This window comes from Eubalaena glacialis, chromosome 15 (genome assembly GCF_028564815.1).
Source record: "Eubalaena glacialis isolate mEubGla1 chromosome 15, mEubGla1.1.hap2.+ XY, whole genome shotgun sequence".
NCBI lineage: Eukaryota > Metazoa > Chordata > Mammalia > Artiodactyla > Balaenidae > Eubalaena > Eubalaena glacialis.
The window spans coordinates 24,874,957-24,887,648 of record NC_083730.1 but is presented as its reverse complement, the minus strand read 5'-3'; the positions used below and the strand labels follow the sequence as shown (position 1 = coordinate 24,887,648).

Below are 12,692 nucleotides of genomic sequence, written 5' to 3'. Positions count from 1 at the left end.
CCATTACTTTCATTTTAATATACTAAATGCTTTATTTTTTCAAGAATTAGAAATGTCAGATTTACCTAAATAATTTTGATAAAATATGCTTTTAATATTTAAACAGACGTAGGCTACATCCCCATTCTTGCCCTGGCCCCAGAAACATTAGCAGGCTTGGATATGCAGAGACACAGATAGAGCACATTGCTCTTCTTAAAGCTCACGTCTCCCCATCTTCCTCTCGCTCATGAACACTGCCAGGGCCGTGCACACAGGGAGTACTCGCCCTGGACACGGGATACAAATTTGTTTGGAAAAACAGAATTTAAACGCAAAACCATGGAAACGGGGAGAGTTTTCCCTTCCAGTAGAGGGCAGGAGCTGAGCAGTTTGTAAGGGAAGTGGGGGCAACTGAGAGAAGGTCTGCCAGGCAGAGCTCCACGCCGCGCAAAGAATTAGATAGCTGCATTTATCACCAAGGTCTGCATACACTGAGGTGCTTTACCCGGTCTAAACAGGATACTGTGCTGAGGGTTGGCACACCTAGATACCTTGCACCCTTCACAGCCGTGGGGAGAAAAAGAGAAGACACGATGCTTTTCCCCCCAAGAAGTTTCCCATCTTCTCATTGGCTTAAACAGAAAACATCTTACATTGGGCTGAAACAATCTAGACACAAACAATCTAGATCTAGTATTATATGATGCCACTTCTCTGAGGTACCTAGAAGAATCCAACTCAGAGACAAAGGTGAACAGGGATTACCAGGGGCTGCAGGGAAAGGGGGAAATAGGGAGTTAGTATTCAATGGGTAGAGACTTTCAGTTTTGCAAGATGAAAAGAGCTCTGGAGATGGATGGTGGTGATGGCTGCACAACAATGGGTAAGTATTTCATGCCACTGAACCGTGCACTTAAAAACGGTTGACACGGTAAATTTTATGTTTTGTATATTTTACCCAAATAATAAGAAGCAAGCAAGCAACAGGGGAAAAGAAACATCTTTAGAGGAACACTGGGGGGCCTGACCACCTTGCACAGAGCAGAGCACACAGGTTACTTACTGCTAAGGTAGAAGCCATAGGTTAAGAACTTCATTGTTTTAGAAGAGAACTAGTTTATTTACAACCTTTGCTGATACAGTTAAACCCACACTATTGGACTTCAGAGGGAGGAGCAGAGGGCGGGGAAAGAGACTCTGGGGTGGATTTTTCAGTCAACCTGGTACATCAAGGATGCTTTTAGCTACAAAGGAGATTCTTCAAACATTCAGAGTCTAGCCATCCAACTTCTGTTCTCCTGCCTCTGGTCCACAGCTCAGCTGAGTCGCTCCTAATGACAGCTCAGAGCCAGCAGTGGACAAACCACAGCCCAGGAGCAACCTGGACAGAGTCCGATGCTCAGAGCCCATTATTTCTCCAGAACTGCTAACCTCCAGCCCCAGCCATCTCTTCTGATTACAGCTGATGGCCATGTGGCAGGGGAGGAGGCAGGAGAGGGGTCCTGGGCAGCTGCCAGAATTAGTCACGCAGGGCAGAACTCATTCTCCACTGGGGACGTGGGCATCTGCTCTGTTTTAGCAACACAGCCGACATTCCCTCCGTACAACTCTTTAAAAAAACACCCACCGACTTACAAGATCAACTGAAATGAAATCTGCTGGAGTGGAAGATACACCATTCACGTGGGTGAACTAATTTTATTTTGTTTTGGGCGTGGGGTGGCAAGTTATTCAACATGATAAACATGATTCCATCTGTTGGGAATTTTGTTTCTCACCTCAAAACCAAGAGGAGGCTGGCAAAGTCTGCCTGCCAGGAAGGGGAAGGGGAGGTGAGCACACCTTAGTGTAAACAACTTTTAACAAACTAACCAACGGACTGTCCCAGGTTTACCAAGGAATGTGCTCAAAGTTGATACAAAACAGAAGTTAAGAGGGGCAAGACGTTCAACCTTCCTACTAATCAATGTATTAATCACCAACCACTGTTAAGTACATGTGAGCAAAGCATAAGACAAGGTCCATTTCTCAAGCAGGTCATTACTACCTAGAAAGACAGGACCAAAGAGCTTAGAAGAAGGAAAAACAGTAAGACAGTAAATGATCAAAGGCTAAGTGATGGGGGACGAACTTTCAGTGCTCCTGCAGTTCACAGATAGGCAATAATCACTCCAGGCCAGGCCTGCTCTGCAGCCCCTCAAACCTGACCCATCCCAAAGCCAAATCTTGATTTTTTTGGCCACTTGGTTCAAAGACTGTTCATCTCCCAGTCTCCCCTACTGTAAACCCTGCATGCACGACCTGCATCCTCAGCCTCAGGCTGTCCCGTCTGTCCCCTTCTGCAGTGGCTTCCAGGTGCACTGGCCTCCCTTCCTTCCACACTCTCAAAGGGGACACTCTGAGGCCTCGGGGCTTTGGCACACAACTCCTGCCTGGGACGCTCCCCTCGGCCCACCCGGGCCTGAGTCTTCAATGCTGGCTCCTTTCCACAGCCCCTCCCCCAACACCCTCACCTCAGCTCCCTCCTCACTTTCCTCCTGTACCTCGTCTACTGCTTCCGTGCCTACTGAAGGCTGCTTAGGCTCTTTCCCGAATTTCTGTATTCACGTTCACTGAGCCCTCCAGCACTGAGCTCCCAAGAATGGCAGGGCCACAACCGATCACCCATAAACCCCCATGACCAGCACAGTGCAAGCCTTCAAATATTTGTGAAATGCACAAATCACAGGGAAGGGTAGTGACAAAAGGCTCATGAAAAGGGAAACTGAATCAGACCTTCTAGAAGGAATACAATTTCCTGGTTACTACCTTGTCCTCCTTTTGAGCAAAACCACCTGAAAATCAACTAACGAAAAAACTCTCGGGGCTTCCCTGGTGGTGCAGTGCTTAAGAATCCGCCTGCCAATGCAGGAGACACGGGTTCGAGCCCTGGTCCAGGAAGATCCCACATGCCGCGGAGCAACTAAGCCCATGCGCGACAGCTACTGAAGCCCGCGCTCCTAGAGCCCGTGCTCCGCAACAAGAGAAGCCACCGTGATGAGAAGCCCGCGCACCGCAACGAAGAGTAGCTCCCACTCGCCGCAACTAGAGAAAGCCCGTGCGCAGAAACGAAGACCCAACGCAGCCAAAAAAAAACAAAAACAAAAACTCTCACTGGAGCAAATAACATGTAATGAGTTCTTACGTGCCAGGCACGACTCTAAGTACATGCCACACAGTAACTCATTTTATTCTAAGGAGCTCCCTAGACAAACTATCACCCCATGTCACAGATGAAGTAATAGGCACAGAAAAATTGCTAACTTGCTCAAGGGCACAAAGCTAGCAAGGGCCAAGCCAGGATCCCAACCCAGGCAGGCTGGGTCCAGAGCCGGTACTCCAACCACTGTACTAGGCACTGGCTCTTATGGTAGGTGGCTCCCCCTCACCTCCCACTGAGCCTCAACCCCATGGAGGGAAGCCTCCTGTGCCCTCCACTCCACGGAGAAGATCCTTGCCTCAGTCACCCGCCATCTCTCAGCTGCTAACACCAATGGGCACTTGTTTGTAATGGGCCATCCATTCAGCAGCTTCATGGTTTAAACTTTCACATACATTACCATCAACAGCAACAAAGCGGTTGCCAGGGGCTCAGAAGCTCCAACGTGCAGGACACGCTCTAGCCACAATGTACCATCCAGCCCCACTTAGCAGAGCTCTGCACTCCTACCCCCAGCACTGCACTCACAGTTTCATCTTCCAGTCGGAGCTGGAGGCTCTTCTCGCCCTCCTTGTAGTCCTTGGTTAATTCAGCCGAGCGCCACACTTCATCCGGGTCAGGGATCCAGACCCTTGTGTACTGAAAGATTAAAAGAGAAGAAACTTAGATGCCAAGAGAAGCTTTCAGGTGTGCTCTCTATGAGGGACCCTCAGGAGAACTTTTAAAGTCATCTGCACACATTTCCCTCCCTTCTCATTTCAAGATACAAGGTGATCCAATACCATGACAAGAGACAACTCACAGGATTGGTTACAGAGGACTCCTTCTAGATCCTAACAGAATGTCACAGATCAATGAAATTTGAATTCTACCAGGGGAATGCCAAGCCTAGATTTGGTTATATCCAGAGTTTTACACCATTATCTCAAAAGGTGGTACAAAATAGCAATGTCAGAGGGAGTGTCTAGTGTGCTGCAAACAAAGATTAAGACAACACATGCAAAACCCAACAAGACAGTGTAGCAAGTCTTCAGAGCTCGGGAATCTCTGCTTTGATATTCTGCATTCAGGGTCAAAGCCATTTTCCTGCAGAAGTGAAAGAAAGTGGTCAGCAAATTGAAACTGTGTTAATATATTCCTGAGTTGTCAGCAATCTCAATTTAGTTGTGCATTCTTTAAGCCACAAACATACCCCCAAATCTCATGCATCCTTCCCCAGCCGCCATCCGGATCGAACATCCACAAGGTCATTAAGCTGGCCAAATCCTGGCAGGGAAGAACGCAGCCCTTGGTGAGTGGGAGGCACTGTCAATGTCACTAGGGGGCTCTCGGCCCTGACTGCACATTAGAATCACCTGGGAGCCTTGAAAAGACCAATCGGGGTTCACCTCAGACACACGCAGCATTTGAGGTGACATGAAAGCTCCAAGGTGAGTGTAACGTGCAGCTGGGGAGAACCACGGGTCTGATGCACCAAACGGCAGCATCTACTAGTGGCTGTCCCTCTCGGCACCACGCTCCTTACCTCTGTCAGACACATTTTCTCAGTATTTGTCTCATAGGTATGCGATTTCCACAGGGCCTATTTGCTTGAGAAGCTGTCTGTGTACACGGGCACATACACCCCCATTATATATATATTTTTTTTTTTAATTTTTATATATAATTATATTTGTATATTTATATTTATGTATAATCATATATAGATATAAAATGGCCACAGAATATTTTTAGCAAAATTAATACTCCTGAAATTAATAGTTCTTAAGACCAGAGGCCAGCCAGAATGTGTGCTTGGGTCAGCATAACCCACCTCCCCCGTGGAGGGACAGCAAAGCACTGGCCCTGTGGCCAGCCAGTTGCCGACTTGATTTTGGTCCTGCTTTTTTACAGCATTTTGCTCCACGTGATCACTGGCCTTTTTTAAAAGCAAGGCCCGGCCCCTGCTACACTCGTCTCTAATTCAGGATCGAGGAGTGAAAGTCGTGAGGCAAGAGATTCAGAACATCGGTTAATGGGAAAGCAAACCACCACCAACTTGCATCGCTGATACCCCAGCTCAGGGTACAAAGCCAAAGTCGTTTGTTTTTGGTTTTACAATGAATCAAGTTCACAGGACTGTCTCTCTGCCTCTGAGCCTGCACTACAGCAAGGTATTCCTACATCTGTAGCGGAAGATACTCTAGAGCTTTATAGTATCTGAGTGCTATCGAGAAATACATGAAGAATGTTTGGAGGTATCTCCAGAGAAAACTGAGTGTTTCAACATTTCTCTCCCTTCAGGTGTTCTAACTTACCTCCTCCTCTACCATTTAAGCCCACCATCCATCCAGCTGTGGGGACTTTCAAGCTCCTGTCCCCCAGCTTCAAGTGAGCGACTTTCCTTAGCCTCGCTACACTCCCCGTCCCTGAGTTAGGCCGCCAGGACTCCCCTTCCAGTCAGAGGGAGGACAGCGCACCCAAGAAGCTCTATTCAAAGCCAAGTCTCCACTCAGTGTAAAGTGGTGTCAGGCAAGGCTCAAGATAACAGAGTGACAAACAACAGAAGAAGGGGGAAATGCCAACAGGAAGCGAGTGGAGGTGGTGATGTGTGCACATCGTCAAGCTGTGTGATGTACTGGAAGCCAAGGAGCCCAGTCCCAGCTCACACGGGGGCTCCGCTGGCCTTAACTCTGCTGTCCACATGCCTCTCACCGGACAGGTCACTGCACCCAGCACTGGGGAACCTCGCTGCCTGGCTCTGCTGCTGTTTAACTCTCACTCTGGGAGGGTCCATTTACCTTTCTACTTACATAAATCTCTCCTCTCTAAGCAGACTGAAAACACCTGGTAGGCAGAAAATTGTCATCTATATTTTCCTAAACCCACAGAATCCATCAGAGCATCAGGGGCATAAGGGGACCCTACTGATACTTCAGTTCCTTGCTACTCCAGGTGAGGACCTCAGCCTCACCACTACCTGGGAGCTGGTTAGAAATGCAGAATCTCACACCCACGGCATCAGAATGGGCACACCTAAGTACCTGCTGTTCTGCTCCTGCAATATGATCTCACTCTTCCCTGTTTTTGTACACAGGCTAGACTATAGCCCTGGACCAAATCTGGTGTGCCACTTGTTTTTATACAGCCCATGAGTGAAGAATAGTCTTTAAATGGTTAAACGGCTGGGGAAAAATAATCAAAAGAATGATAATCACATGCTAACACATGAAAACTATACGTGTCAAATTTTGGTGTCCGTAAAGTTTTATTGGAACACAAGGATACATTCTATCTATGTGTTGTCTGTGGTTGCTTCCACATATCAGTGACAGTTGTAACATAGGCCCTATGGCCCCCAAACCTAAAATATTTACCCTTTGGCCCTTTACAGAAAAGGTTTGCTGCCCTCTACCTTTGAACATGCTGTTTCCTCAGCCTAGAATGTCCTTTCCTCATTGTCTATGTGGGCAGAGTCCAAGTTGCAGCACTGTCTCCTCACTGAACCCTTCCTTCCCTGTGCACTACAGAGGTAGCCCTTCCCAACTCTGGACTGCCGCAATCAACTCTTCTATGATCAACTTTCTTTATGGTTTTTGCAGTCATTTCTTTCACGTCAGTTTCCTCTTACTACTTCAAGGTCTTTCAGATACACCATGGGGCATTTCTGTATCCCTGGCATGTAGTAGATGCTCAGGAAATGTTTACTGAGACATGAATCAGTGAAGAGAGAAGGTGTGTTTATGGGGCACCTGGTTTACACATAAAAACACTGTGATAAGCACCATGTAACCAAATATAAACATGAAGATCTATACCCTCACGTTAAGGAACATACAGTCTAGTTGGATAGATAATTCATATAAAAAATATACTCTAGGGGGAGGTATGACCAATTTCAAAGGAGAGTAACAGCTATTCAGTGGGGGGGGGGGCAGGCAAGGCAAGAGAAGGGAGGGCAACGATGGTAAATGTCAACTTAGAGAGGAAACAGATGACCAGATTCTCCTACAACGTCTTAAAGGCTAGTGTGCATTACAGATCTGATCAAGCAAGCTTTAGATTCAAATCAAGTAAACATCTGAGTACCCACTCTGTGCTAGATGCTGTCACGTGTCCTCCATCACCACAATGAAGACACATGTGGACATGCATTGAGATTACAGCAGTTCATTGTTAAACAAGAATGAAGTAAACCCTGTATTGTGATGGTACGGGATGGGTGACATCTGCAGGCAGGCCTCCCCACCTTTACGCTACTTCACAGATTCTCGGCTTAAGGTGCCTATGAGTTACTGAGCAGGGCTGTTCACCCAATGTCACATATGCCGCACTTGAGCTATTTATAGGACTTCCAAGGGCAATTTTAACCACAGTCAAGTTTTGCTTTATGTGCTGACTGAGCCAACAAGCCTCTCCACTCAGACCAAGGAAGATCCACTGCCCCTGTAACCGAGTACAAGGTGGGGCATGATCAGTACAAAGTAAACAGCCAAGAGAACAGACACACAAACTGAGAGGAAGGAGAGATAAGGAACACAGTAGCCAGCAAAGACTTGAGGGAGACATACATGTGGAATCTAAACAACAATACAAATGAGCTTACCTACAAAACAGAAACAGACTCACAAACACAGAAAATAAACTTACTGTTACCAAAGGGGAATGCGGGGAGGGATAAATTGGGAGTATGGGATTTACAGATGCACACTACCATGTATAAAATAGATAAACAACATGGATTTACTGTATAGCACAGGGAACTATATTCAATATCTTATAATAAACTATAATGGAAAAGAATTTTAAAAGTGTATATATATATATATATATATATATATATATATATATATATAACCAAATCACTTTGCTGTACACCTGAAACTAACACAATATTGTAAATCAACTATACTTCAATTAAACAAAAAAGACTTGAGGGAGGAAGACAGATGTGATCTGAGCTGTGGAGATGGAAAGAATCTGTGGGGTTTTTTTTTAATTAATTTATTTTTTCTTAATAGTCATCCATTTTATACACATCAGTGTATACATGTCAATCCCAATCTCCCAATTCATCACACCACCCCCCTCCACCACTTTCCCGCCTTGGTGTCCATACATTTGTTCTCTACATCTGTGTCTCAATTTCTGCTCTGCAAACCAGTTCATGTGTACCATTTTCTAGGTTCCACATATATGCGTTAATATACGATATTTGTTTTTCTCTTTCTGACTTCCTTCACTCTGTATGACAGTCTCTAGATGCATCCACGCCTCTACAAATGACCCAATTTCGTTCCTTTTTATGGCTGAGTAATATTCCATTGTATATATGTACCACAACTTCTTTATCCATTCATCTGTCGATGGGCAATTAGGTTGCTTCCATGACCTGGCTATTGTAAATAGTGTTGCAATGAACACTGGGGTGCATGTGTCTTTTTGAATTATGGTTTTCTCTGGGTATATGCCCAGTAGTGGGATTGCTGGATCATATGGTAATTCTATTTTTAGTTCTTTAAGGAACCTCCATACTGTTCTCCATAGCGGCTGTATCAATTTACATTCCCACCAACAGTGCAGGCAGGAGGGTTCCCTTTTCTCCACACCCTCTCCAGCATTTGCTGTTTGTAGATTTTCTAAGGATGCCCATTCTAACTGGTGTGAGGTGATACCTCACTGTAGTTTTGATTTGCATTTCTCTAATAATTAGTGATGTTGAGCAGCTTTTCATGTGCTTCTTGGCCATCTGTATGTCTTCTTTGGAAAATGTCTATTTAGGTCTTCTGCCCATTTTTGGATTGGGTTGTTTGTTTTTCTAATATTGAGCTGCATGAGCTGTTTATATATTTTGGAGATTAATCCTTTGTCCAATGATTCATTTGAAAATATTTTCTCCCATTCAGAGGGTTGTCTTTTCGTCTTGTTTATGGTTTCCTTTGCTGTGCAAAAGCTTTTAAGTTTCATTAGGTCCCATTTGTTTATTTTTGTTTTTATTGTATTTTGCTTTTATTTTTTTTATTTTTATTTTTTTTTACTCTAGGAGGTGGATCAAAAAATATCCTGCTGTGATTTACGTCAAAGAGTGTTCTTCCTATGTTTTCCTCTAAGAGTTTTATAGTGCCCGGTCTTACATTTAGGTCTCTAATCCGGAGATGGAAAGAATTTGTAAGGGAAGGGTTTCCTTTGCAATGATGAAAATGTTCTGCAACTAGATAGACATGGTGGTTGCACAACACTGCGAATGCACTCAATGCTACTGAACGGTTCATTTAATAGCTAATTTTTTGTCATGTGAATTTCACCTCAATTTAAAAAACAAAAACTGTTTTGGTTGCAGATGATGCAAACAGCATCCTGCACACTCTCTCCTGACATGGGTTCTCACTTCTAATATCTGAAAAAGCAGTAAGATAAAATATATTCTTTTAACAGAAAGCCATCATTTCTATGAGCCAGACAGAAACTTTCTAGAACCAAGGTTCTGTGTTGCCTCTTCATTTTTTCTCACCTTCAGGGAATTCCTTCAAACAAATCTGACCTCTACCAACTTTCCTGGAGGCAGTAGACTGTAGGAAAGACAAGCTCCCTCACAGAATGCTATTACAGTACTACTCAATTTGTCACTATGCTGTTTTAACAATACTTAATCCCATCATATCAAAGTAAATAAAATAATGTCTGACCTAATTGTCAAAGAAAAACTGATTTTTCTTTTGGAAAGAGCCCTGTGTATTAACCGGAGAAGGCAGATGCCTCTCTGAAATGAAATGCATTAGTACTGAGAGCGATTCTCCAGCCGGAGTTCATTTCTCCCAGATCTGCAGCAGGCACAGAGGCAGCTCTGACACACAGCTGGAGGGAGCGGCTGCCTCTGGCACTACTGCTCAACCCTGGCGCAGGCGAGAACCACCTGGGGAGCTTTTAAAGCTTCCCCAGCCAGGCAACCCCTCAGGCCAGTTACATCAATCTCTGGGGGTGGGAACCAGGCAGTGTTTTTTTAAAGCTCCCCAGCTGCATCCAATGTGCAGGCAGGTCTGAAAACCACAGTCCTTGTGGTTTGATTTGGTAACTGATTTGCAGGGCAGCACAGACCCTCATGTGCCCGGAGGCCTCTCCCCACTGGCCTGTGGTCGAACATGAAATTCCAGTCCGAGGATTCTTTATCCTGAGCAGAGCACTACCTGCAGAAAGCCCCTGCTAGAATGTAAGTATAATGCTGAGAAGAGGACAGTATTTACCCATTTATACTAATTATCATGCAGTGCAGTACTGTGGTTAAGTGTGCGGGCTCTAGAGCTAGACAGCCTGGGTAAGAATTCCAACCACCACTCATTAGGTTGGGTAAGGTGATGAATGGGTCTGAGCCTCGGTTTCCTCATTTGAACAATCTGGGCAAAAGTTAGACCAACCTCATGAAGCGTCCTAAGAATTAGATGAAATCCCACAGTATTGGTACTGTACACATTAGGCAGTAGTGACAGTGGTGATGACATTAGACACTGTGCCGTCTAGAAGGCAGGATCCTCCTGGGATCCTGCAGACGATTAGGGAACGGGAAACAAACCCAAGGTGTTCCATGCTACTGGGATCCTTCAGATGTCCTGCAAATCATCATACGTAGGTAGCCATGCTTTGCCTTAAAATCAGTAACTGGATCTATACTACTTCAACCTCAAAACCCTGAGAGGAGTGACTCTCAACGCTGGCTGGCATTTAAGAATTATCTGCAGATCTTTAAAAAAAAAAAAAAAAAGACCAAATGCCCATGTCCCACACTTGAATAATTAAGATTAAGTCTGAGAGTAGGCCCCAAGCACTGTACTTTCTTTTTACGCTTTCCAAGTGATGAATGCGCCATCAGAGTTAAAATCACTGTTTCAGAGTGAGCCTCAGAACCAAAGTGGACTTCAGAGAAAAGAGAATAGGAACATTGGAAACATTCACTCCATAGAATTATTAATAATGCCACCTCCATAATCTTACACTAATATAAGTAATTTAATCATTTCATCTTAGTTTTAAAACTGAAATAAGATGAGCAGGGTTATCACTAATATTTCACAAAGAAGAAACTTGAGGGTAAAACATACTGGACAATTTGCCAAAGTTCACAGTGAAGAGCAAAGTTCAGGGCAGAATCAAAGAGAAGATCTCAGACTCTAAGTCCTCCACTGTCTCCCCCCACCCATGGAGGAATACTGACTTTCTTACAGCAGCCCAGGTCCCACTGAGTACGTATTTTATACAGTTAAAGTGTCTTATAATCACACATGAAAAAAGTGCAAACACCCATTGACAATGACCTGCCAAGTTAAGCCACTAAGTAGTTTTGGAGTTAAGAATCAGACTGAAGTTTTGGTCACAATGTAGTCTTGACTTGAAGCAAGGCAGTCTGGGCACAGACCCCCGGGAATGGATGAGAGGGCACCCCACAGCCTAACCTGGTGACTCACTGGATAAACTGCCTGCCCATTCCTACCTGTGTTTAGGGGACAAAGAGCAGGCACACTGTCGGCCTTATTCACGGCTGTACCCCAGTACTGACATGACGTCATGGTTAGCAGGAACTCAAATCTCTGCTCTATGATTGAAAGCGAGGCTCTGGTTAGGGGTGGGAGGGGAGTCCTTTTGATAAAACAGAGAAACCAGTCAACAGATTTACTCAGGGTGCGAATTTTGTTCTAGAACTCATTTGGAGAAGAAGCAAGATCAAGCTGGTCAACTTCCATCCCTCAAGGAGCACAGAAGCCACCGAATTTCTCTGTACAGGACCAGTCTGAGATCCAGCACAGAGGAGCATCAACAAACAATAGTGCTTCCCAGCACTGTTACAAGTAAGTGGACAGGCTGTGGGTTTCAAGGGAAAACATAATTGTGAAAAGGTAGGGAGGTGAGACCTGGAACTCAGATGCCGCCCAAGGCAGGAAGGATCACACACAGCAAAAGGACAGCAAGCTGCTTCCCCAACCATGCCCAAGTCCAGCTACAAAGTGCTAGGACGGCAGGCTGAGAACCACAGTGCTAAGAGACTACAAGACCCTCTAGGCCAAAAATTATGTGTCCCTTATTAAAAATGGGGCTATTCATAGCTCAGTTCTTTAGTGAGGTTAGGAAGACACCTAAACGCTTCTCCAAAATGTCATAAGTGATCTTCTGTGGGGGTAAGTGTCCATTTCGAAGCTTCTCCTGCTAAAGCAACAGTTCTTGGAGGGAAAAGAAAGACAACGCACTTCCCTAAGCCAACAGTTTCATTTCAGCACCATCACAAGAGCAGTTTCCCCAGTGGTGTGGTGCCTGGCAGGGTACTGCCATGTTGTAAGAACTATGAAGACACCTGCCCTTCTAGCAGGAGGTGGGTCACATTTCATTCTTTTGCATGTGAAGAGTCTGGAGGACAAAGCCTAGGCCTTTTACCACATCTGAGCAGAACCTCCCACAATCCTCTGCACATCTATTGAAGTCTGAAGATCATGTTCATGGACCCAGATACCAACTGCATCCTGAACCCAGTGGTGGTGATGAGTCCCCC

The 12,692-nt window shown here is 45.1% G+C and overlaps 1 protein-coding gene across 2 annotated transcripts in view; it reads right to left on the bottom strand.

Annotated features, from left to right (window-relative positions):
• Positions 1–12,692, bottom strand: part of MYO5B (myosin VB) — a 372,781-nt gene that overhangs the window by 213,690 nt on the left and 146,399 nt on the right. For both annotated transcript variants that reach the window (XM_061168927.1, XM_061168926.1), the window contains exon 2: positions 3,710–3,820. In XM_061168927.1, coding sequence (XP_061024910.1) covers positions 3,710–3,820 — 111 coding nt within the window. The remainder of the gene's footprint in view (positions 1–3,709; positions 3,821–12,692) is intronic.